Here is a 24,420-nt window from a genome sequence, read left to right as displayed (position 1 = left end):
CCTACGTCGTTCTATGAAATCTTGCAATCTACTCCTTCCATTTGAAATAGCATTGTCTGCCTCACTTGAGCAGTAAAATTCTTAATGCATGTGGATGAAAGGCTTTATATTCATCAGCATCTTCGATCAAATTGCATTTAGAACCGCGCACCGAAAGTGACCATGCCAGTCCGGCGATGTCAGCCGCCTTGACTCCCGCTGCTGTTTTGCATGCGAGCGGTGGGCAGAAGCCAAGCCTTTGCATGGAATGGAAGTGGACGACCCTGTTGACAGAATATCCAGTGATCTTGTTTCGGCTCTGACTGGTTGCGTGAAGGCGTGCAACCACATCGTGCGCGTCAAAAAGCATGGAAACGAGGCACTCTCGTATGCCAACTTCAGCATGTGAGGACTTCGCATCTCAGCACACTGGTACTACGTTCGACCCCGCGGTAGTTTGAATCTCTCCTACTCACCTTCCGCTTCCCGTCCCCCGTCAATAAATTAGTACTTGAAATTCCGGTGAAAGAATTATCAACTACCATTCATCGGCAGGGACATCATAGCTACAGAGTCGTAGTACTTCCCTAAAAACCCTCTAGGATCCATGAAAGCGGATAACGTATAACGTGACGCGCAACATGCTCTGCACACACTCCTGTTCGCCCACGGGTAATGCGTACGCCGGCCGGTACCTGTCGCTTGCCTCGCCCTCGAAAGAGTGACGGCAGCTGGCGCACGAGGCGACCTCGCGCAGCGGCGAACCCACGGTGCACGTGTGCAACGCTTCCTTCTTGCGCACGCCATTCCAGAGAACCAGCGTCGCGTGAACGACATGCTCCAAGTAGAGACGTACTTCTTGAAGTTGCTCACTTGGAGAGCGAACCCCGTAACGGGGTCGTTCTGTGCCTTGTGCGTCAAAATCAGCATTCGGGAGCTTGAAGGAGTTGCATTACACGGACGAAGACTCACATTCCGGGGCGAGTGAAGATATCTGTATTCACGGCGCAGGGGCGGGAATGTGGTGGTGCAAGCGCGGCCTAGTTGACTGAGCAAGTTGCCACGACGCGCACCACGAGAGGCTCATGGTGACCGCATGCTCTTCATCTCGCCACACCAAGGGGCCGGGCGCGGCCGGGGGTATCTTCGTTCCCTGTTACGGGGGTCGGTTGGGCGTAACAACCCAGATAGTTGAGATGAGAGAGCTTACCACCACCCCCTATACCGACGAGCCGGGTGTTCGCGAAGCGCCGCTTGAGTCTGACCCCAACATTGTCGTCGAGGCCGCGCCGGAGGGTCGGTCGAATCAATAGCTCCATGCTCGCGCTGCGATCGGTGAGAGCGGGCGAGACGATCGTAAGACCCTCATCCCGGACGCCGAGGCGGCCGAACGCACGCGGGTGCACTGTCGCGGGGTCGGGCACCGGCGCTGAGCACCTCGAATTTCGACCCTGATGATCGTCAATTACGACATCATCGAGCCCGGCACGACGAGAGGCGTCGTCCACCGCCCACGGGGGCACGGTGGTGCGAATGGCCGAGCCCGAAACGCGGAGTCCAGACGAGCGGGGCCACACCACGCCCCCCGTCAGCTGAGGCGGCGGCGTGTCGCTGGTTGCGCCAGAGAGCCAAGTGCGAGCACAATGTATGCGCGCCGAGCTGGTGTCTCGACAGGGCCCGTCAAATAGAGCGACCGATGCCGGCAGCACACACCCTGTTCGCCGCAATACCAGAGACATGCGAGGATGGGCTCGGGAGAACGGGGCGGGGACCGAACTGTACGCGAGCCCTATCAGCAGTGTGGCTTCCGACGAACTCGGACTTACGGAACATCACCGGAGTGGCGATCGTAGTTTGTGTTCTAGGGGCTGCGACTTCGTCCGCCGTGGGCCCGCGATGACGATAGCGGCTGCCGCCACTGCACATGAGCGGAGGGCGTGCGGCGAAGGGCTCGCGTTGCCGTAATGATACCCACAATATGCCACGGACATCGTTGCTTCAGTGTTGATTGGGACGATATGGTCGAAGGACGATGTCAGGAGTTGTTCGGGTATAACGCAATTCAGAGGGGCGAAAGTCGGCACCTTCTCCATTCGCACTAGCCTCCCGCGGTCTTGATCTAAGCGAAATCAGCGCAATCACCAACAATGTATACTCGTATATCCGCAAGCCACGCGTGTCAAACGTGCGTACTGTCTAGAGCCCACCGGCAGAGCGACAACGACCGGGAAACCCGGGGCTCCACATACCCGAGGGTTGAGTGAGAAAGGAGAGAAGAAACGTGTCGAGCGATCTGCACTCACCGCTTCAGGTGTCCGTCCGTCCGACCGCCCGCCCCGTCTTCGACCGCTGTCGCCCTGACTCCGCAGAGACTGCCTCGAGGCCTCCCCGAACAGAGTTGTTTCACATGGGACATCGCGCGCGGGGGACACATGGCGGCCCCCGGCCGCGCACGACTTGCGCGGAGCAAAACGAGGGCCCGGCGCCCACGCACTTCCAGCGCAAGAGGGCCCTGAGGCGTTCGCGGTGCGGCGAGTGTGGACACGTCGGCGCGGCGCTCTACTCCCGCATCGCGTAATCAGGCGAAGGTGCGTGCACGGATTAGGCAGTCTAGTAGGAAAGCTGTCCGTGGGAACGCAGTGCGAGCGACGCCACCCCTTGACGCAAACATGCGCGGCGCGGCGCTTTTTCCGGACCGAACGGTCGGCGTGGGGGCCATGACGGACAGTGGAGCTCTCCCCTTATCCACGGCGCGGTGCACGGCAACAACGCCTAGGACCGGGCTATCATACAAGACTTGGCGTTTCTCACTAATAATGAATTTCTAAGGGGCACGCGGTGCCGCGAGGCTGAGAGGCTGCCACGCTTTGAGAGAAAAGAGGATGAGGGCGTAACTTTATTCGTTCATTACTTCGGAGCGATGTCGTAACCGGACTACGTTCTCTCGTACAACGACAACAGCGGATGCAAGGCGCGAGCCACGCCGCAGACTTGCCCGTCCTGACACACGTGCACTGCCGTAATTCTGTTCTGGATCTATCGACGAGCCTACGCCGCAATCTTACCTAAGGGAGTCTTCGCCATGACACTAAGGACTTCGAACAACACCTGCACACGACACGGCGTCAGTAAGGCAGATGAAGACGAGGCGAGAGACTTACGTCCGCGGCGGCCATGGTCGTGAGCTCGGCGTTGGTGTCGTACGCGGGCGCGACCTCAACAATGTCAGCCGAGACGATGTGGAGGCCATCGAGGCCACGGAGGATCGTGCGCAGCTCGCGCGTAGACCAGCCCCCGGTCTCGGGGGTGCCGGTCGCCGGGGCAAACGCGGGGTCGATCGAATCAATCTAGGTTGTGCGCGGGTGGAGTGAGCGAGTGAACAGAAGGAAAAGAATGGGGACTAACATCGATGGAGAGGTAGACGGGCATGTCGCCCACGGTCTCGCGGATCTTCTTGATGATGCCGTCGGTACCTGCGCGCGGGGATCGGGTGAGCCGGATAGCGGTGAGAATAGCGGTGGATGCGCGTACCGATCGTGTCTATCTCGCGGGCCTCGATGCGCTGGAAGCCTGACTCGTCATCGTTGACATAGTCAGCAGGCCCAGAGAGCGTCGTACGGATGGCGCCGTGCTAGAAATGAGACGATCAACTAGGATCACAAGTTTTCTTGCGCAGGACAGAGATTACGGAATGGGGAAGGGGGGGAGAAGGAGGAAAAGGACACTTGCAATTGACGACCCGTTCTTGATCAGGCCCTCCTGGCTCGCCCAGTAGAAGTACGTGCCGTGGTTGATAGCGGCCTGGTCGGAGGGTGCACCACCGAAGACGGAGGGCTTCCAGGTGTCGAGGTGGCTGTCGAAGTGGATGACGGAGATCTGGCCGTACGCGCTATAGATAGACCGCAGGAGCGGAAGAACGATGGTGTGGTCGCCACCAAGCGTGATGATGCGCGGGTGGTGCTTGCCGTCAGTAGCAAGAGGGACGAGAGGCTTGCCGGTGAGTGTGTCGTTGCCGAGGGGAGAGAATGTCTGGCGGTGAAGAAGCTCCTTGTGACCGTCCTCAATCTGCTTGATGGCGTACTTGTTGTCGTAAGGGGTCACGGGGATATCACCGCAATCGACAATCTTGAGGCCGGAGAGGAATGGGTTGACCTCGAGGGGCACGTTGTAGCCGCCGTAGAGGGTCAGACGACGAGAGCCCGCGCGGATACCGGCAGGGCCGAAGCGAGCACCGGGGCGGTAAGAGGTGCCGGTATCCTGCAGATGGACGAGAGAGGATCAGCACCATCGTTGGCGAGAGAGCCCATGGGGTTACGTACGAAGGGCGCTCCGAGGAAGGCAACGTCGAAGGTACTTTGGCGGTCCTTGCCAAGACACTGCACCCACGGCAGCCTGGCGAAGGTAGTAATGCCAGAGAAGATAGAGTCAGCGGTGACTGGGGACGTGAAGGCGTGGTTAGGTCGGGCCCAACATAATATAGCCTGATATGAAACATACCATCGTTGTCGCCGGGATAGGTGGCTTGGTAAGGGTACTTGACATAGTCAAGGGGCATCTGCGCGTCGTGCTCATGATCGTCGTGGGCAACGACCACACCGACGAGAACAAGTAGGGAAGAGAGAGCGTTGAACTTCATAGTGGAAGTGAGGGAGGCTCGAGGAGTGAGACTTGCGACGAGAGGTTCGCAATGGGTCAGACGAACGGCGCGAGGTTGGCTATAAATGATCTCCGGGGAGCCGACCAGCGTGGCAAATGTTCTCGCGATCCAGCAATACGGTCGGGGTCTCGTTTGCTTGACGCGTGTTGGGAGATAGGAAAAGCGTTGGGTCAGGTATGGAAAAAACAGAAGCACCGCCACGATTACGGCGTCAGTGGTCAACCTGACCGGGCACGCTGTTGACAACATTACCAATAGAGGCATAGTTCGTGGCGCACGTCGTGCGTGTATTGAGACGCCGTCCCACCCATGATGCTGAGGAAACAGACAGGGTGCGGGCGTTGGGTATATCCCAGGAACGAGGGATCGATGGGGGTCATCGTCGGCCGAGATTGCGGGAGTCGTATCCGGAAAATTGGCGAGCCGGATCCGAGGCGGAGTAGTCGCGCCGGGGTCGGGCTCGACGAATGACGTGAGTGCGCACAACACGCGCGAAAAACGGAGGTCACACCAAAGCGCGGTCGGGGAGGATAGAAAGGGCTGCGTTGCGTCGTCTTATCGGCGCGAACTCGACACCCAGACAGCCCCATCCCCAAACACCTTGCAAGATGCCTTCCCCAAGAGATACAGGAGAGCGCCAGCCGCTGCTAGGCAGTGTCGGCGAGCGAGAAGACGAGAGGCGAGAGACGATGGCGGAGTCCAGCCGGGCGACGTCGGACTCGAGCGAGACGTTGGTGCCAGCAGCCGACGCTTCCTTTTCCGACGGCCCTCAAGCGCTCGCGCCCCTCTTCTCCTCCCTCCTCGTTGACTCCGTTCCAGGTACGCGCCTCGCTCGCCCACCACCGCCCGTCTGACCATCTCCGTCCACAGTAATCCTCTCCTATGTCCTCCAGAACTCGATTCAGACCGTCTCTGTGCTCGTCGCCGGCCACCTCGGTCCCGACGAGCTCTCCGCCGCCGCATTTTCGCTTATGCTCGCCATGGTATTAGGCAAGTCTCTCCTTCGCCGTCCGGCTCAGCCGCTCCTACGGTCTCCTTCCAGGATGGTGCATTGCGCTCGGCGGCACAACCGCGCTCGACACCCTCGGCTCTCAGGCCTTCACCGGCGGCGATCGTCCCTCGGTCTCTATCCACCTCCAGCGCTGTATGCTCCTTCTCTGGCTGCTCTTCATCCCCGTTGCCGTCTTGTGGGCGTACATTGAGCCCGCTCTCCTGCTTCTCGGCCAGGAAGCGCGGCTCAGCGCCGACGTCCAGGATTTCCTCCGTGTCTTGATTGTCGGGGCCCCAGGCTACATCGGCTTCGAGAGTCTCAAGAAGTACCTCCAGTGCCAGGGTACGTACACATGTATGGCATCATCTCCCACACCCCGCTCATCCTTGTCTGTCCGCGGACAGGCATCATGCGCATGTCGACATACGTCCTCCTCGCCGTCGCTCCCGTAAATCTTGGCCTCAACGTCTTCTTCGTCCACCACACCTCGCTCGGGCTCCTCGGCGCCCCGCTTGCCATCTCTGTCACGTATGGCTGTGCTTCTTTCTCCTCGTGGCCCTGACCGCCCTGTCACCCACACATCGCAAGAACGGAACGTGGGCAGGCTTCCAGCCCGGAGTCGTGCTCGACCCCGCCAGCTGCGTGTACTTCCTCAGGCTGGCTATTCCCGGCGTCCTCATGGTGGGCACCGAGTGGTACGTCACCTCTCTCGTAAACACCGAGGGGGCATGTCTGATATCTGGTCTCAGGGCCGCGTTCGAAGTCGTCGCGCTTGCTGCGGGACGCTTGGGACCCTTGCCTCTCGCTGCGCAGTCCGTCATCATGACCACCGACCAGAGTACGTACCATTTGCACGCGCCCTTGCACGAGCGTACCTTGAGCGCTTCTTTTAAGTCATCAACACCATCCCTTTCGGCATCGGCGTTGCCGCGTCTGCCCGAGTCGGAAACCTCATAGGAGCGAGAGCTGCGGAAGCTGCGAAGCGGGCGAGCCACGCCTCTGCGTTGTTGAGTGTCGTTGTTGGCGCCACGGTCATGACCGTCCTCATAGCTACGAAAGACGTAAGTGACATCGTGGGGCTGAGGGTATCGGACGCAGTGCTCACCCGCACGGCACTCTAGGTATTTGGATATCTCTACAGTGATGACGACGAGGTCGTCAACCTCGTCAGTCAAGTGATGCCCCTCGTCGCGTCATTCCAGGTATACTCTTCTCCGCCCTCATCTCGGAACGGGGTGCTCACTAGTTACTCTTGACGCCAGATCGCTGACGGCCTTGCGGGATCCTGCGGCGGTGTACTCCGTGGACAGGGGCGTCAGCACCTCGGGGCGCTCTTCAACTTGGTGGCGTACTATGTCCTCGCGCTTCCTCTCGGAATCACGCTGGCGTTTCATCCGAGGACACACCTCGGGCTCCAAGGTCTTTGGATCGGTGAGCGCTCTTTCTGGACTCGTGAGACAGAGCGCTCACTTTCGTGCAGGCCAAGTTGTCGCTCTGTTCATCGTCGGCCTCAGCGAGTACGGGGTCGTCTGGATGGGCACTGACTGGCAGAAAGAGGTGCAGCGCGGGATCGAACGTAACGAGGCGGAGGCGAAGCGCCGCCAGATCCATGAGCGCCGTCGCTCGAACGAAAACACGAGCGCATAGTCAGGTAAGAATGGTAGACCGCCATAATTTGTGGGGAATAAAACGACTCCCTGTTCAACGGTAGTATTAAATGGCTCTAAAAGTGTAGATATATATTGCAGTATGTTGAATCGTTGACGAGTTGATACCGCGGGGGTTCGAACAAGCGACTCCTGAGTCCGGCGCTTATAATATCGACTCGCATCAGCTCAACCCTCGCTCAGCCTTTCTCGATGATGTACGCTCGGCTTCGCGAAACTAGACCGCTGAGTACACCTGTATGCAGTCCATACGAGCACCGTGGAGGGTGGTTCCGGTAACAAGTAGAAGTGCGAGCTAGCCCGCACCACGGCCCGGGCGGTGTTCTCGGGCCGGACCATGGCCAGGCTCTCGACCAATGACTCCAGGGTCCAGACCGTCGCAGTGGATCTGTTGTTCGTCTGGGCTCGCCCAGCGTCCTTAGAGAGAGCTTAGAACCTCTGACGCTCTTGGCTTCCCGCGTGACGAATGACATGACATTGCACACGGAGGGTATATCTAGGAGGCTTGTCGAGGCTGAATGCAAACCAGCTCCTTACTCACAACGGCCGCGCGACGTCTCTTCTTCCCCCACACACATGCCTAACCCAAACAAGGTCACCGAGCGGCTCTTCCAGTCACCATCCAAGTACATACAAGGCCCTTACGCCATCCAGAACGCCCCCAAGTACCTTTCGACGCTTGGGAAAGCGCCTCTCCTGATCTGCGATGAGATAGTCGGAAAGATTGGTGAGCACGCCAGCCTCTAGTACATATTGCTCACGCTTACTTCGATCATAGCCGGAGAGGACCTCGTGCGCGCCCTCGAGGGCTCGTTCTCCGTCCACCGCGCGCTATTCGGCGGCGAGGCTTCGCGCGTCGAGGTCGACCGCATCACTGGGCTCGGGCGCGGCGCGGAGGTGGACTTCGTCATCGCGCTCGGCGGCGGCAAGACGATCGATACCGCGAAGACTGTCGCGGACGCGCTCGGGGTGCCCGTCGCGGTGCTGCCTACGACCGCATCGACGGACGCGCCGTGCTCTGCGCTCTCGGTTCTCTACACGCCCGATGGCACGTTCGACTGCTACACGTTCTTCGCCAAGAACCCGCCGTCGTGCTCGTCGACACGACGGTCGTCTCGCGCGCGCCGGCGCGCTTCCTCGCGGCGGGCATGGGCGACGCCGTCGCGACGAACGTCGAGGCGCGCCGGTGTGGGAACAGCGTCAACTTCGGCGGGGGGCTCCCCACGGAGGTGTCGGTCGCCATCGGGACCAAGTGCGAGGAGATCCTGTTCCGGTACGGGAAGCAGGCGTACGAGGCGAACAAGGCACACGCAGTCACGCCCGCGCTGGAGGCTGTCGTCGAGGCCAACACGCTCCTCTCAGGCTTGGGCTTCGAGTCGGGTGGACTTGCGGCGGCGCATGCGGTGAGCGCTCAAGAGGAGGTGCGGATCCTAGGTAACGGCGCTGACATGGTTGTGATAGATCCACAACGGAATGACTGCTATCGAGCAGTTGCACAGCTTACTGCATGGAGAGAAGGGTAAGTTGACGAGCGCAGTTCCATAGGGTGACTGACCAATCTCTTCGCAGTCGCCTTTGGAACCATCTGCCAGCTCATCCTCGACGGCGAGACCACCGCGGAGCTTGACCGGTACATCGAGTGGATGGTCTCCGTCGACTTGCCAGTGACTTTCGAGCTTCTCGGGATCCCTGATGTCAAGGACGATGAGCTCCGTGAAGTTGCGAAGCTCGCGTGCGCGCCTGGGGAGACGATCTGGAATTTGGATAGGGTGATCGACCCCGAGATCGTCTTTGGTGCAATCAAGGGCGCCGACGCAGCCGGGCGCGATTACGTCCGGAGATCGGGTTGGAAAAAGAGCCAGATAGGGAGTACATAGAGCAGTTGTGCAAGATATGAGAGGGTGTATTGGTATTCCGAACTGTCGAAGATTAGACCGTTGTCAAGAACGAATGAGGAAGAGACTGCGCTAGATAGTACCCACGATCGGATGTGTGCAGCGTGTACTATGACTCACACAGCGACAGTAGCATTGAACCGTGTTGCCGCGGGTTGAGGCGAGGCGAGGTGACTAAGTGACTCGCCAAATATGATCAAGTTGCGAGTCGAACGAACTCGCGAGCTGCGCCCGGCGGCACGTGGTCCTGCCTCGCGCGTCCCTTTGTTAGCGCTTGTGAAGGGCTGGTGCCCCGCAAATGGCTAGCAGACGACTCTAACACCAACCATGAGCTCGTTACTCGATATCTCCAACGTCGTGTGTATGCAAACTTCATCATGAGGTGGGGAATTCTCGAGATTTAAGGACACGTTGTCCCACGGCTAATCAGTGTGTTTCGTTGCAGAGACCTTTGACACCCCGTCGCCGCCCGGGGGCGACGCCAATTCCTAGAAGCTTATCAGGAGACTCGCCTTGATGTCACCCTCTGGAGATAACGCGTATGCTCATGTTCGAAACTCCGGGATCGCTGCCGTAACTTCGCCCTTTCCATCTGCGCAATCGCGAGATCTCGCACGTCAACTGTCCACTTTCAACCTTGGCTATACCGTTGCCGACTGACGGACCGAGGTCTAGGGTCTTGAACTCTGCTGCGAGATAGCAGGGGCATGAGATAGCAGAAACAAGTTAAGCCTCTAGACTGGAGGAGCGCACGAACGACCGACTCTCCGACGTCGCCCTTGCCCTCGCACGACCGCATCCCTCGATCTCCTGCCTCTCCGTTAGTCATGTCCATGAACGAGAAGATGTCGACAGCAGCAGCCCACCACGACCATGAGAGCCTCTCAGAGGTGAAGCATGCTGACGACGCGCTCCTGGCCCAGCTCGGGTACAAGAGCGAGTTCAAGCGCGAGTTCTCCGTAAGTACCTTCCCAAAACGATACAAAGCCTTCACTGACGGAAAACGCGCCTCGCGGTATTGTAGATGATTGAGACCATCGCGTTCGCGTTCTCCATCATGGGTGTCGTGGCCTCCGTCTCGTCAACCATGTCGTTCCCTCTCGTCTCCGGCAAGTGTCATCAGTCCTCGCATCACCCATGTCTCTAGATCCCAATGCAGTCCTTTGACAGGAGGACACGTCGGGATGGTATTTGGATGGCTCTCCCCTCCCTCTTCGTCATGACCATCGCCGCGTCTCTCGCAGAGCTGACCTCTGCCATGCCGTATGTCTTCCTTTGGATCGAGCACTCAACGGTACGCTGACGTGTCTTTAGAACGAGTGCCGGCTGTACTACTTCTCTGCCAAGCTCGCCCCGAAGAAGTGGGCTCCGCTTGCGAGCTGGATCACCGGCTGGGCCAACGTCACCGGACAGGTCACCTTGGTCTGCTCGATCGACTTTACATGGTTCGTGTCTTGCACCCACCGAGTTGTCACATGGTACTCACGCCGTGTGCTACAGCGCGCAGATGATCACGACGCGCTCAGCGTTGGCTCCGATGGTGCCGTCAACTTGGGCGCTGGTGCCACATTTGGCATTCTTCTTGCAATCCTGTTCACGCACGGCATCGTCTGCTCGGCGGCTACTTCGGTGCTTGCTCGTTTGAACTTGTTCTATGTTGCGATTAATGGTTGGATCATGTCTCCTTACTCGGAGTGTGTTCATGACGTGCTGTCTAGTCGGGACTACCGTTGCCGCTATCATCGCTCTCCTTGTTTGCAGTGGCGACCAACGAGTCGACACGAAGACCGCTTCACCATGTATGAAAACAACAGCGGATGGACAACAGTGCGTAATCGGTGCACCCTCCGTTGTAGAGATTCTGACGTTTGCGCAGGCGCTTGGGCGTTCTTGCTCGCTTTCACCTCCCCAATGTGGACTCTGACTGGCTGTGAGTCTCCATCGCTCGCACAGATATCATCCTATCTCACGACTCCCCGCAGACGACTCCGCAGCGCACATCTCCGAAGAGACGCCGGGGCGGCCGCGCGCCCCGATCGCGATTATGGTCGGCGTCGGCGCGACGGCGTCGCTCGGCTGGTTGCTCTACATCGCCGCCTCCTTCGCAGCGGCGTCGGTGCCCGCGCTGCTCGACACCTCCCTCCCGCTACCGATGGGCCAGCTTTTCCTCGACGTGCTCGGCAAGCGCGGCATGCTCGCGATCTGGTCGCTGATCATCGTAGTCCAGTACGTCACCGGCGCCGCGCAGGGCGTCGACGCGAGCCGGGTCGTGTTCGCGTTCGCGCGCGACAACGCGTTGCCCGGCTCGCGCTGGTGGAAGCGCATGCACCCGTACACGCGCACGCCGGTGAACGCGGTGTGGCTCGTGATGGTGCTTGCGGGGCTGTGCGGGCTGCTTGGGTTCTCGGAAGCGGCGCTGTCGTCGCTCGCTGGGTGAGTCGTGCGCTCCGCGTTTGTTGATCGTGGATGGTTTGGCTGATGAGGCTCGTAGCGCATCGGTCATCGGTCTGTACACTTCGTACGTCGTGCCGATCTTTCTGCGCATCACCTCGGGACGGACGCGGCTTGTGCCCGGACCGTTTTCATTGGGCAAGTGGTTCCTTCCGATCGGCATCGTCGCGGTGTCGTGGGTGTTGTTCATCACCGTGGTTCTCCTGTTCCCGTCGGAGAGCAACCCGTCCGCGGAGACGATGAGTGAGTATATGCTGCCGCAGCCTTCGTCGTTGTTCTTCGCAGCTGACCGGACATGTCCGCAGACTACGCTGTCGTGATAATCATGGGCGTATTCTTCTTCGCGTCCATCTCCTGGGTGGTCTCGGCCAGGAAGTGGTTCGAGGGGCCCGTGCGTACCGTCGACGATGATTCTGTGTCTGCAGCGGAGGTCAAGTACGATAGGAAGTCCTTTTCGGAGGTTATGGAGAAGGAGGTTTCTGTCGATGGTTCGTGATTGTGTGAGGAAGATCATGAAATTGTTTGAATTACGGCCATAGATACCATGCTTATAGTACCCATTTCACCCGAGTATCCGTGATTATAGGACGTGACGATTTGGATCGACAATATACTTGGCTAGATCGGCGCACAAGCAGTGACACGCGCCACAGACTCCACACCCACGATCAGCTTCTCTCCTCGCCGCCACCACCATGACCTCCGACCGCGCCTCCCCCACGCCCTCCGACGACTCCTCCGACACCCCCGTCGAGCTCGAGGCCGGCGAGCTCGACGAGTTCCCGCGTCCCGGGGGCTCCGCGCACCACGCCCCACCCGACCACCCTCAGGGCACGTCGTTCTCCCAGCTCGGCAGCTTCTTCTCCTCCCTCTCCGCGGGCCCGAAGCGCCGCCTCGGGGGCAACACGTCCTTCATGGGCCTGGGTGGGACGCGCGATGCGAAGAGCAGGCGGAAGGACGGCGGCCGCGCGGGCGGGCCTGGGGGCCACGGCCCGTCTGGAGGCGGGTGGGAGGCGGGCGCGATGGGGAGGGGGCGGGTGGACGATCTGGTCGATGTGGGGTTGATGGAGCAGCTGAAGAAACGTGAGTGGTCTTTGGTTCGTGCAATTTGGACGGGGGGTAGGTGGAGTGGCGGAAGGCTGATCCGCGAGGTGTTGCAGAGTTTGGAGACCCGTTCGACGACACGCTGCTCACGAAGGCGAACAAGACGCAGTGATTGGGGGGAGGTACGTGTTGGGTGGACCGCTCTGTCGGTGAAATGCGCTCATGGCGTTCACGTTCAGTTGTGTTTTCTTTGTCGTCTGCTGTTGACAACTTGTGAACCCACTGTATCAATATGGCTCTATGAATGAAGTGTACGTTCCCTCGAATCCTGCTTAATGACGAGATGTGTGCCCTCAGCACGGAGCGTCGTTCAACACGCGGGGAACCTGGCAGATTCACCATACCGAGCACGCAGGTGCAAAGCGGCGCGATACCCGTTTGATATCCATATGGGCACCGACCCGAGTACGCGCGTCGAGGTGGGATAATCAAGACGGAGCACGATCTATGTTGGGCCCACTGCAGTTGACCGGCTATCGACCTCGAGCGACGAGACCCAGTTACTCCATGCCCCGACTAAGGTGAGATGGCGCAGCGGGTTGCAATGAGCGGGGGAAGGAAGACCCGAGCAGTCGCAACAAAGACTCACCGTGGCTCACCGGCCAACGGCCTCGGTTGCCGTCCACTGCGGACCGCCCTCGAGCCCTAGCAGCTCCTCAAACTGACGGAATTTTCCGAAAACTATACGAGGCTCGCCGTTGCGAAGCTTGCGCCGACATTGGACGAAGACGATGTTGGTGCTCGCTAGCCCGATTCACCTCGCAAAGATCATTCCGGTGGGCGTAGACCACGAGCGGCTCGCACACTGTGCTGGCTTTATCGGCGGCCGTCCACACGATGAACGGAACGTGAACGTCGTCTTCATCGACAATGGGGAGTCGGGAAGGTTTAATGAGGTACCCGAAGATAGCATGTTGGGTGAGTAGATGGCTTGGGACGGGCGGTGCATTCACGCGATAGACGAGCCAGGACAGTTCATCAAACAGTAAATCCGCCGAACTACCGTCCTGTGCAAGCACACAGTACGACTCGGGGCCATAAATAATCGAGTCCTTGACAGCCTTAGCTGCACCCGCCATGTGTGCGATTTTGCAACAAGCCGCGTGAAGCGCGAGGTAGTCAGGATCAGGCAAGTCCAAGCCGCCCTCCTGAGGAGGCCCGAGCCCGGGGATCCCGAGATCGTTGCGAACTGAGAATGTTACTTGAGCGGGCCAGTCATATGCTTTTCGAAGGAGTGGTGGATGTGTTTTCACGTCGTAGGTGTTCAGCTATACGTGGCGGTCAGCTTGGAACGATGCCGTAGGTATCAGAATTTCGACAAACCGTGCTAGTGCTCTCAAACCAAAGATCTAATGTGCCCATCTCCTCATGAGCGTTTAAAGAGAGGGTTAAGAGGTTGCACAAGCGGTGGCAGTTGCGCCCGTTCAACTCAATCCACGCTGTAGGATAACCAAAGCGTGCCAAGACCGCCCAGAAGCCTTTCGCCAATCCATCTGCAAGCAAGATTAGTGTTTGTCTCAGAGAGGAAATTGATGTCCCACCTCATCGGAATCCTTGGTGAAGTTGCTGACGGACTCGGGTATGATATGTACACAGCGTGTGGATGTGATCAGCTCGAACGGGAATTTGTCAGGATATTGTTTCATCAAGTCGACGTCATATTTTCCGGTCAGCATACACCGACATCCGTCGCGGAATAGTGCCTTTCGTGCATGGTGAGCGATGCGACTCATACATGTTGGTAAATGCGACACACGCACATGCTTCTTTGCTGTCGAATGATTTTGCGGGGTAGGGGCGAGTTCGGACCCGGTCTCATCCACAGCACTCTCGAAGGACGATCTGGAGGGGGGAGATGCCATCCGAGGCGTTCGGACTGCGGCAGATTTGACTGGATGCATAGTCGATGAGCAGCTGAATGTAGTAGTAGAGGAAGCTCACAATGGCGAATGAAGTTGATGTAGTAGAACTGCCCAAGCTCGACGAGCTTCTCATACGATCCTTGGCAGCTCTTGATCTCAGCTGAGAGACAACTGCGCGCTCTCTCGTTGACAGGTTCGAGGAGGAGGCCGCCAAGAATGCCAATGTTCCGTCGCTCGCGTGAAATGGTAGTTCGGTTTGGACGTTCTCTCTCGATCGCCTGGTCTTCAGTAGGCGACATATGCACTGCGTGATTGTGGAGGCATTCTGGATATTGCTGGTGGTCTTCGCGGGGCAAACGAGGAAAACTGCTCCGACATGATGGGCGGAAGAGAAACGCCACCCAAGTCTGGCGCCCATGACGCCGTGGACCCCCGTGCACGGTTTCGACCAATCGCCTGGTACCTCTCACCCGTGTTTTCAGCCTGCCGACCACTAACCCGCCTTGGCTACGCTTACAATGGCGCTGGTCTGGCTCCATAGCAGCAGAGCAGCAAGAGCGTCAAACTTTGGCTCCTGTACGACCAGAGCTCGAAATGGGACTTCGACGTGAGCACTACTAGTTTCATACATAAGTGTGCACCGTGCCTTCTGCACTCTCACAGCCCGGTGCCTCCGCCTTCAATCCACTTCGGACCGCTCTCGATCCCCAGCAACTTCTCAAACTCCTCGAGGTCGCCGCGCCACGGCCGCACGTCCTGCACATAACGCTCGGCGCCCCCGTGCTTCGTCACGGTCCGAGCGAAGGCGAGGTGGTGATCGCTTTCCCGGTTCGACTTCCGGAGGTCCTTGCGGATGGCGTAGGTGATCATCAACGTCAGATCGGGAATGCCCGCTTGAGAGAGCCTTTGGATCGCGGACGACACATAGTCAGTTGGCCCTGGCCGTAAAGATGGACGTGGGCTGGTGAGACGAGGTAGCCCCAGATGGCGTATTTGTTGGTGTGCTCTGGGATGGGCGGTATCTCACCACAGAAGCTGGAAGAAAGAGAATCGGTGTGTATACAAGAAGGGTACACCCTTTATTGCTACTTACGCGTCACGGTCTTGTCGCCTTCTGAGCCTTTTCCTTCGTCTCGTCGATGGGGTGCATGAGTGTGATGGCGGTTCATTGGAGGTGAATTGGTGGCGCTGCGCGTCTGAACGAGTCGCGGAGTTGAGGCGGAGCTGTGCCCCCCCGGTGGGAGAGGGACTGTCACACATGCGCGTGAAAGAATCAGTGAGCGACCACGCGTGAGCAGAAGGTACGCGACCACACGCGTGTGCTTAGGCTGGGCGGTGGTTTATGAGGTAGTTCGCCCGCCTCATCATCGTTGTCTATCTAGTCTTCGAGTGAGCAAGCGCACATTCGGTGAACGACGCCATGTCCGTGATGGCGTTAGACGGCAACGGGGCGTCCGCTGTGGCCTGCCAGAACTCGAGGTCGCGGGTTCAAACCGAAGCAACGTCAATAGGACAACAAACTAACGATACACCATTACCCATAACAAATCCAACGTATACCGCTCCGTTTACACGTACGCGCTGTTCTTCTACCACACCCGTCCCGACGGTCTGAAGGTTATGACAAGTCGAAGCCCGCGTTCGAGTTGATCGCCTGAACGAGCTTCTCCCGGAGCACGGCCGCGTCCCTGTACCTTGGAAGCTGCGAGGAAGGGTCCATCAGCGATCAGAAAGGAGCACACATCCGACGACGGCGACGAACCTTAAGTAAGTTCACGCACGTACTCGCCGTCGGCAGCCGGGTCTGGTCGGCCGACGCGTCCCGAATCGCGAAGTTCGGGTTGAGCTCCTTGAAACCCCTGTCAACCGCGCCCAGTTAGCATCCGAAGCGTCTCCCTGCGAATGAACCTGGTTCCACTCACAACAAAGGCGGACGGCTGCAGCTCGTCGCGAACCGGAGGAGCTTCCGGCGTTCCTCCTGGGTGAGCGTGTTGACGACCTGCCAGAAGAGCTCGATCGTCGGCTCGTGGTCCGAGTACAGCCCTCCGTACTGCGTGTGCGCGCGGAGGTCGTCGAGGTCGATCGGGGAGTTAACGCCGCCAAGCAGGATCTGCAACTCCTGCTGATTGAACATCCTGTGGGATCCGCGTCAGCCCTGCGCATGGCGAGATCACTGAGGGGACGGGAGCAGCTCACCGTAGCCACTTAGGGTCGATGATCTCCGACAGGCCCTCGAAGAACGCGTCGCTCTGGCGCTTGATCTGCTTCGTGAGTCGGTAATGCGCGATGAGGTAGATGTACTGCAGCCGGTTCTCGCGCGATACGGCGACGTTGCTCCCGTTCGGGATGAGATCGATCGTTTTTGCGACCCCGAACTCTGATTCCGCAGTTAAGTCAGCCTGATGTTGAGAGGGAGATGAGAACAACGCACCGTCCTCGGCGACCGTGAAGTTTAATGAGAGCTCTTCGGGGTTTCCTTTGTAATGCTTGAGGAAGAGCAAGCCTTGATAGAGCTCAGGGTCGAGAGAAACAAGGTCATCGAGCCAACTTTGCTTCCCGAGCCACTGCGAACAGAGGTCTAAACGCACGGTCAGAGGTGCATTGAAAGATGACCGACCTTCGCCAGGAAGAACCCCGCAAACGCCACGTCGATGAGAATGCCCTCGTAAAGCGCCTTTCCCAGTATCCGGCCAATGAATCGGTACCACGCCAGGCTGTGAGCTAAATGGTGTCGCCATCAGCGCTTGCAATGATTACTACCTAAAGGAACGCACGTTCTGTCGCGAACGAATGCGGCGCTGGGTACAGCTCGTTCTTCTTGTTCGGCAACCACAGCCCGCGGTCCGAGTCGAAGACTTCCCTCCCTAGACTGGTCAAAAACTCCTTAAAAACCCCACCACCATCAATCCCCGCCCTACCAAATCATAGTTAGTCGAGGTTCGTGAAGCTGAGACTGAGGACTTACTCCTCCTGCCCAAATTGATCCACAAACGTGATCGCAATTGGGCTCTTGAGGTCTACATCCCCCAACCGATCGAACCCGTCCTGCGCAATATGCGTCCTCCGAATCGTCACCCGCGTCGTCCCCATCCGCCCGCGCCACTGCGTGAAGCCCCTGCGCTCCATGTCGTTGATCACGAACCGCCTGAAGATCCCCACGCGGACGTCGAACGGGATCGCGAACGGGATGTTGTTCAGCACGCCGAGGCGCGGCGAGAGGTACGCGATCTGCCGCTTGCTCAGCGCGCGCGCGCCCACTCCGCCCCCGATCGCACCGTCTTCACCTTGCGCGAGCTGGCGCTCCTCGACGATCGCGGCCTGGATGAACGTGTTCATATCGACGTGCGCGGAGACGAGCCACTGCCCGGCGCCCGCGAACGGCCGGCGCGAGTCGCGCGCGTGCAGCGCCTGGAGGGCCTTGGTCGCGTTCTCCCGGACGTGCGCCCAGCGGACCTGGCCGAGCCCTGGGACGGTCTCCTGCATCGCGTCGGGGTCTTCGCGCCAGTACAGTGCGAAGGCGATGTTTAGCAGCGTGCGTGCCAAAGCTGCGAGTTCGTCGAGGGATAGCGGGTTCCGAGGAACGTCCGGGTTGGACGTCGTCGAGCCGAAGAACTCATCGTCGGTCATCGTGAGGAGGGCTTGGGTGTAGAGGTCGGCGAGGAGCAGGAGTGGCGGCCAGTGTGACGCATATTCTGGCCCTAAATGACAGTGAGCTAACTTGCAGACGGCTGGATGGGTAGAGGCTTACTCGAAACCTCGGCATAGGTCTCATCCCGTCCCAGGGGCGTGCTCCGGACAAACTGCCGGTAAATGTCGCGCACGAGTGCCCCGCGACTGCACGCCACCATCGTGTTCAGCACCTTGTCCCGCCGCGTCGGCCACACCGTGCTCAGCGCAAAGCAGAACTCAACGATAGGTTGTAGTAGGCCTGGCTTATCTGACGCGCGCAGGATCGTAGTGATGTGATCGGGCGACGGAAGCGTCTGGAGCCTCTTGCGGGTCTTCTCGTCGAGCTGCGGCAGTTCCACCTTCGGCTGAAACGATGCAACAACTTCCACCTGCGTGTCTGGCTCCTCGTCCTCGTCTTCGTCTCCCCAGTTGCGTGTTGTATTGGTCTTGTTCTCTGGAGGTTCCAGAGCAAGAGTCGGAAGCGCGTTCATGAGTAACGCAGTTAGCTGGAGGTAGGTCGCAAATGCGGGTGTCGGTAGGGACGCATATCTGGGAGGCATGAAAGCCGCGAGATTCGCGAGGAGGTGCACCTTGGACTCGGCGGAAGAGAGTGCATAGTGGGTGATGATGTCGGGGGACAAGAGGTGGAGGGATGCAAGCGGGAGGCGGGCAGAAAACGGCCCAAGCGCTGGAAGGAGGCGATTCGGTAGGAGTGGTATAGTGAGAATGTGAAGGATGAGCCCGGAGAGGACATCCGGGAGCAAGTTGTCGAACGCGAAGGGGGTGGCGAGGAGTTGGGTGAGCGGTGCAAGTGTCGACGCGGAGACGGGCTGAACACTCTCAGTCTTGGGAGGAGAAAAGATGGAGATGTATGCTCACCAGTTGAAGGACCGCTTGTCGAAGCAAGGGATAGAAACCGTGGGAGATGAGATATTGCGATATGGTGGCGCGGTGAGGGTTCTCGGAGAGGAGGATGGTAAGCGCATCCATGTGTGCGGATGCATGGGGTGATCTGCAGCGGCAGTTGGATCAGAGGGTGATTCGGATAAAAAGAAACAGCGCACCTAGCGTTCGAAGAGAGGGAATGGAGGAGGAGGCGGCTTACGCGCTGAAGCAGCACCGTGTGGCTTGGATCGGACTGCAGCAGGATGTCTGTACTTGGTGAGAGCACGACCAAGGGAGAATGAGCAGGGGACAGACCTCGTCTTGAAGTTGAGACGTCCTTGGACCATCTGCCCAGCGCATCCTCATCCTGGCCAAGAAGGACGAGACATCGGAGGGCGGTAAGGGTGGTGACATCGTGCTCGAATGTGGCGCGGAGAGCCTGCCTGACGTTGGTGAGGGCAAGGTGACCGTGCCAAGCGTGTTGGATGCGGATGGCCGCGTCCTGGCGACGCTTGAGGTCATTGCGTTGGAGTCGTCTCTGCTTGGCTTCGGAGAGGATGTCGTTGTACGAGGTGGAGAAGGTGTGGTTGCCGCCGAGGTTTATCTCGCGCCTGCGCTTGTTGGGGGCATCGCCAAAGAGGGGGACGTCCATCTAGAGCGGCGGGGGGAGGGGGAGGTGTGGAGAGAATCGAGGCTGGATGGCGGAAAAAGTGGCAGAAGGCGGCAGAGCTGAGAGCGCGGACCGGACGCGTATGCCTGGGGCATGGGCACGTGCGGGCGTTGCGCGGTGGGATGATGACGTCAGACACGGACGCAGAGATGGCGAGGCGTGGACGTTTCTCTCTCTCCGCCCCACCACGATGGCGTCTGCTCCTCCTCCCTCCCTTATTATGCTCGCCGCCGTCGCCCACCACGGTCTGTTCCCTCGACCGCGATGACCGTCAGCCATCCTCCCGCCCTGTCCGCGTCCTCGTCCGACGACAGCTCCTTCCACCCCACCCGCCCACCACCGCTCAACTACACCATCAAGTCTCATCGCCGAGAGGCTGCGATCATCCTCTTCTTTTCCCTCATCTTCGTCGAGGCCGGCATCCTTCCTCTCATCCTCTTCTACTCCATCCGCTGGGGCGCCCATGTGAGCACCACCACTAATCTGGCCATCATCACCTCTCTCGTCGGCACCTACTCCGGCTACAAACTAGCACGACGCTCCTGGTTCCTCTTCATCAGGGATGGCCATCACCAGCGGAGACCGCTGGGGGCCAGCAGGTTCGGTCCTGACGCCTTCACGTACGCCGTTCCCTCCTCTGCCTCGGATTCTCTCCGTGCCCACGCCCGACCCCACCTCCAGGATCCAAATTGGCTTTGCCATGACCGGCTTCTTCACGCCTCTCGTCATTGGCTCCTCACTGTGCGTCCTCCCTATACTTCCATCTTCTCCTCTCACCCATACCCCACGTTAGAAACCCCGGCTCGGTGCACACGGTCGCCATGTCCCTCTCCTGCTTCATGATCGCTTTCTGCTTCCCCCTCTTCCTCACTGGCGCCTTCCCCCACCGCCTCAAAATGCCCTTCCGCGTCTCCTCCATGCCGCCCTGGACCGGCCTGCCCCCCGCCGTCTACACGCTCGTCGAGGACGTCGTCGCGGTCGACGGCGGTGGCTGCGTCGAGTTCCGCCAGGCCTGGCGCATCCGCTACGAGCACTCCGCCGTCATGCGCCACATCGTCCGCCAGACCTCGCTCTGGTGGGGCGCTTCAGGCATGCTCTTCGCGGCCGCGTTCATCGCGATCGCCTGGACCACCGCGGACGACGTCGGCTACGGCATCGGCTGGGGCCTCTCGTGGCTCTGGGCAATGGTCTCGGCCGCGATCACCATCCACTGGGTGCGCAACCAGCTGCGTCGCGAGGCAGACGAGTGGGAAAGGCCAGGCGTTCACGAGGAGTTCAGCTTGCACATTGCGCAGACTCAGGACGAGGAGAAGATTGCACGTCAGGTGACGCACGAGGGCAATGTTTGAACATGTGCACTGTGTACGTGCTTGGCTCCTTCGATGACCTTCCTCATCTCTACGTTTACGACCTTCTGAGCGACATTGCTGTAGCATATCCTGTAGTTGTGACTGGGCCATTATTAAGTGTGTTTACGACGTCATGTATGTAATGTTGGTTATCCCCCGTGCGCCTACCTCGGGATGGCGAAAGGCATACACAAAGTTCTAATCCCTTCCGTTCACAGATGCTTGTAAGTTCCTCCTGACCCACGAGCTGTCAGTTACTCCTCCTTGCCAGATGCGCCACGCTCAAGATCTTCCATCACATGGATGTCGTGCTCCATCCCGATAAGCCCTCCACGACGAGCGTTGGGGTGATAGCCAAACATAGTGAACGGGAGGTTAGGCGGGTACCTCGCCTCGTTTACTTCTCCGCACAAGTCGAAATCAACGAGCTTTATCCCGTCACCAACAGTGATGACGTTCTCGGAGTGGCAGAGATTTCCAAAGACGAGTTCATTGTCGTGGATTGATTTTACCGCCGACCGCAAGGCCGCGCCTTGCTTTGCATTCAGGCCCGTGTTCTCGTCGACTGGCTTCCCGTGGACAAAGTCCATGACGACGATCCACATGATTGTCTCGTTCTTCTTTGAGCCGTACCATAGCGGCGGCGCGAAGTCGAACGCAAGCGGCTCGTGGCCTTTCTTGCTGTACTGGAACGTGAACCGACTCACGACTACGTCCACCCTAGGGTCTACGCCGGCCCTCTCCGTCTGTGCCGTAAACACCGCTGCAGTGGACGAGGGTTCTCAGCTACGTTGAAGTGGCCAGTGCACTTGAGAGTCACCGCCGTCGACGAGGGTAGGGGTACGATCATTCGCGATACTTTTCTGCATCGAAAGAACCCGTCACGCAGATAGATCTATTGACAAAAATCAGGCGCAAATTGGCCAGTTTCTGAGGGGAAAGTTCCATGATCGAGGGTCTCCTCGAATATGTATACAGAAAACGAACATGGAGATGCGATGACACGGTCTGGGACGCTAACTATCTGTCAACTGCTCGACCCAATATAAATCATGTGTCTTCTGGATTAGCCCACCTCGACGCACATCCATGGGCCAGGCATGACCCATGTGGAGATCAGCAGGATATCGCGCTTCTCCGACCACACCACACCAGTCAAAGTCGATGAGCCGAACACCGTCGCCGACAGTGAGCACGTTTGCGTCGCGCAGGTCTCCGAACACTAGCCCCTGCGCGTGCAGCCGCCCCACCGCACAGCGCAGCGCATCGCCCTGCGCGGGCGTTAGCACCTCGCCCTCGTCCAGCTCCTCTCCTGGGACGAAGTCCATGACGACGGCCCACATCCCGACGCTCTCCACTTCGGCGCAGTGCCACAGCCGCGGCGCGAATTCCGGCGCGAGCAGCTCGTGGGCCTGCTTGCTGTATTGAGGCGCGAATTTGACGACCACGTCCACAGGTGGTGCTCCCGCCATCGTCGCGATCGCAGTGAAGACTGCCCTGCTAGGGTAGTGTTCCACACCCAGACGGCCGGTGTACTGCAGTACCACTAGGCCGTGCTCCGGGTGGACGAACTCGGTCCAGTGGGGGCTGATTAGGGCTGGGGCCGGGATGCAGGAGGCGACGGACGAGACGACGTCAGCATAGTACTTCTCCAGCTCTCCGCGGGCCGTGCGCAGAGCGCGGAACAGTCGCGCTACGCGGTAGATGACGTCGTCGGCGCCGGGCAGGGGGAAGAGCGAGAGGTCCACGAGCGGTTGGACGATGATGTGGTCTGCGAACGCGGCACCAAGCACTTGGATGCTTGTGCCGGTGCACGCAACAAGCAGCGCAGGGCAGCAGCACGCCTTGCGCACGTCCGTCGCCTGGAACGAGGGCGTCAGATCGACTCGGTGATCACGCCAATATAAAGCTCACCTCGAGAGACGTGTACGTGTCGATGTACGTGCACTCCGCGTACGCCGTAGGGTCCGTACTGTCATCTTCCGGCTTCACTCGTATGAACACAGAGACGGGCTTGAACCCGTTCGGGGCCTCGACTGGAGTCGAATGATAGGTGCAAAGAAGCTCCTCTTCCAACACATCCGAGAGGGCCGAAGGCTCCTCTGAGCCATAAACGCGCCCGCGAGCAATAAAATCGGCAGCGATATCCAACTCTTCGGGGTCCACAGGGAGCTGAGGGTCGTGGTTGTTCACCGCAGCCAGTAGCCGGGCGTAGACGGTGTGGTAGATGAAGATAGGAGGCGGGTTCTGTGGACGGTAGTCTAGGATACCGGCCTTGTTTTCGCGGCGACTGAACTGGTCAGGCTGAGCGGCGATGGCGGGTGGTTGGGCAAGAGCTCGGATAAGCCCAGCCAGCGTTTCACGTTCTGATGTTACTCTGTGAGAGGATTTCTGACAGCGCATGAGATAATCGAAGGTACTGACGTGAGCATGAAACAGACGTAGGTTCCGCTTTGGCTACATTGGAACGATGAGGATTTGTAGATCATAAAAATAGGTCGGTACGCACTCATCACAGCGATAAGAAACCTCTCCGGACTCAGAATATTACCATACTCCTCACTTGGATAGACAACGGTCGTCGCAGCGCGCAGATCCTCCATGGTGAGGGCTTCAAATCGTCTCCCCCATGTTCCAAGAGTGCCTTTGGGATCGAGAAGTGGCGGCTGTAGTCCGGGTAAGGGCTGCGGGGATACGTGATTAAAGTCGCAAAACGACGAAAAGAGCACATACCTTCAAGAGCTCTGGACCAGTGTACTGTCCTTGCATGTTGACCGCGACAAAATCCCGGATTCGGTTGAAGAAAGTGGCAGCAAGTTCGTTAGCGGGAGCATCATGACAGATATGGTGAGGAGAGTCGAATGAGAAGGTTTGCGTCGTAGGGTTATAGTAGAGCAAGAGTGCGCCCAGACAGGCCACCTCCTCCCCCGACCGGTAACGTTTGGCAGAGACCATAGCAGATTGAAGTCGAGAGCGAAGTTGAAATGTCTGACTTGAATTGGTTGTTAGCAAGTATTTGAACTCCGCTCAGACGGCCCCCAGGGCCCAGGCTCGCGGGCTCACGAGTCGGAGTTCTACGTATTAGTTCACCATGCCCTGTTGGGTGGTCATCAGCCCCCCGGATGTTGAACTTCTCTGCTGCTATGGGGGGTGACCCGTGCCGTGGTGAGCGTAGTTAGTAGTGGCCGGCAGGCCAACACATGCGCGAGGCCAGCAGTGCACGGGGTCCACGGCGTTGTGC

At 59.0% G+C, this 24,420-nt stretch overlaps 9 protein-coding genes across 9 annotated transcripts; 5 read left to right on the top strand and 4 right to left on the bottom strand.

Moving 5' to 3' along the window:
* Positions 1–3,027: 3,027 nt before the first annotated feature.
* BXZ73DRAFT_91112 (agmatinase) lies at positions 3,028–4,615 on the bottom strand (the record flags this gene model as incomplete). Its single annotated transcript, XM_048025869.1, has 7 exons — positions 3,028–3,087; positions 3,141–3,326; positions 3,385–3,452; positions 3,511–3,610; positions 3,703–4,236; positions 4,299–4,414; positions 4,477–4,615. 7 exons carry the CDS (start codon positions 4,613–4,615, stop codon positions 3,028–3,030), a joined length of 1,203 nt encoding a protein of 400 aa, XP_047875902.1.
* A 629-nt stretch (positions 4,616–5,244) lies between these two features.
* BXZ73DRAFT_103264 (MATE efflux family protein) lies at positions 5,245–7,274 on the top strand (the record flags this gene model as incomplete). Its single annotated transcript, XM_048015524.1, has 10 exons — positions 5,245–5,455; positions 5,507–5,550; positions 5,627–5,969; positions 6,032–6,150; positions 6,216–6,322; positions 6,377–6,465; positions 6,522–6,688; positions 6,749–6,829; positions 6,890–7,058; positions 7,108–7,274. 10 exons carry the CDS (start codon positions 5,245–5,247, stop codon positions 7,272–7,274), a joined length of 1,497 nt encoding a protein of 498 aa, XP_047875901.1.
* Positions 7,275–7,870: 596 nt separating this feature from the next.
* BXZ73DRAFT_103263 (glycerol dehydrogenase) lies at positions 7,871–9,171 on the top strand (the record flags this gene model as incomplete). The annotated part of the gene is made up of 5 exons (XM_048015523.1): positions 7,871–8,021; positions 8,073–8,385; positions 8,493–8,697; positions 8,756–8,813; positions 8,864–9,171. 5 exons carry the CDS (start codon positions 7,871–7,873, stop codon positions 9,169–9,171), a joined length of 1,035 nt encoding a protein of 344 aa, XP_047875900.1.
* An 845-nt stretch (positions 9,172–10,016) lies between these two features.
* BXZ73DRAFT_91109 (amino acid transporter) lies at positions 10,017–12,136 on the top strand (the record flags this gene model as incomplete). The annotated part of the gene is made up of 11 exons (XM_048025868.1): positions 10,017–10,148; positions 10,214–10,302; positions 10,360–10,456; positions 10,504–10,634; positions 10,716–10,858; positions 10,908–10,988; positions 11,066–11,119; positions 11,184–11,622; positions 11,681–11,883; positions 11,946–12,031; positions 12,071–12,136. 11 exons carry the CDS (start codon positions 10,017–10,019, stop codon positions 12,134–12,136), a joined length of 1,521 nt encoding a protein of 506 aa, XP_047875899.1.
* Positions 12,137–12,335: 199 nt separating this feature from the next.
* On the top strand, positions 12,336–12,856 carry BXZ73DRAFT_103261 (uncharacterized protein; the record flags this gene model as incomplete). Its single annotated transcript, XM_048015522.1, has 2 exons — positions 12,336–12,723; positions 12,801–12,856. 2 exons carry the CDS (start codon positions 12,336–12,338, stop codon positions 12,854–12,856), a joined length of 444 nt encoding a protein of 147 aa, XP_047875898.1.
* Positions 12,857–13,400: 544 nt separating this feature from the next.
* On the bottom strand, positions 13,401–14,648 carry BXZ73DRAFT_49977 (uncharacterized protein; the record flags this gene model as incomplete). The annotated part of the gene is made up of 5 exons (XM_048020354.1): positions 13,401–13,889; positions 13,947–14,012; positions 14,068–14,260; positions 14,320–14,447; positions 14,505–14,648. Coding segments are annotated over 5 exons (1,020 nt in total), but the record flags the coding sequence as incomplete, so codon positions are not given.
* Positions 14,649–16,224: 1,576 nt separating this feature from the next.
* On the bottom strand, positions 16,225–19,812 carry BXZ73DRAFT_79039 (HECT-domain-containing protein; the record flags this gene model as incomplete). Its single annotated transcript, XM_048022998.1, has 12 exons — positions 16,225–16,308; positions 16,369–16,465; positions 16,529–16,741; positions 16,803–16,983; positions 17,038–17,170; positions 17,224–17,327; positions 17,381–17,520; positions 17,572–18,304; positions 18,355–19,120; positions 19,155–19,287; positions 19,340–19,427; positions 19,476–19,812. The coding sequence occupies 12 exons, from the start codon at positions 19,810–19,812 to the stop codon at positions 16,225–16,227; spliced, it is 3,009 nt and encodes a 1,002-aa protein (XP_047875896.1).
* Positions 19,813–20,094: 282 nt separating this feature from the next.
* Positions 20,095–21,179, top strand: BXZ73DRAFT_103258 (uncharacterized protein; the record flags this gene model as incomplete). Its single annotated transcript, XM_048015521.1, has 3 exons — positions 20,095–20,450; positions 20,512–20,571; positions 20,624–21,179. The coding sequence occupies 3 exons, from the start codon at positions 20,095–20,097 to the stop codon at positions 21,177–21,179; spliced, it is 972 nt and encodes a 323-aa protein (XP_047875895.1).
* A 1,016-nt stretch (positions 21,180–22,195) lies between these two features.
* BXZ73DRAFT_50009 (uncharacterized protein) lies at positions 22,196–23,582 on the bottom strand (the record flags this gene model as incomplete). Its single annotated transcript, XM_048020362.1, has 2 exons — positions 22,196–23,041; positions 23,094–23,582. 2 exons carry the CDS (start codon positions 23,580–23,582, stop codon positions 22,196–22,198), a joined length of 1,335 nt encoding a protein of 444 aa, XP_047875894.1.
* Positions 23,583–24,420: the final 838 nt, after the last annotated feature.

The sequence above is a fragment of the Epithele typhae genome (genome assembly GCF_022376455.1).
Source record: "Epithele typhae strain CBS 203.58 chromosome Unknown BXZ73scaffold_39, whole genome shotgun sequence".
Lineage (NCBI taxonomy): Eukaryota > Fungi > Basidiomycota > Agaricomycetes > Polyporales > Epitheliaceae > Epithele > Epithele typhae.
The sequence above is the reverse complement of the archived record's forward strand: the minus strand, read 5'-3'. Positions and strand labels throughout refer to the sequence as shown.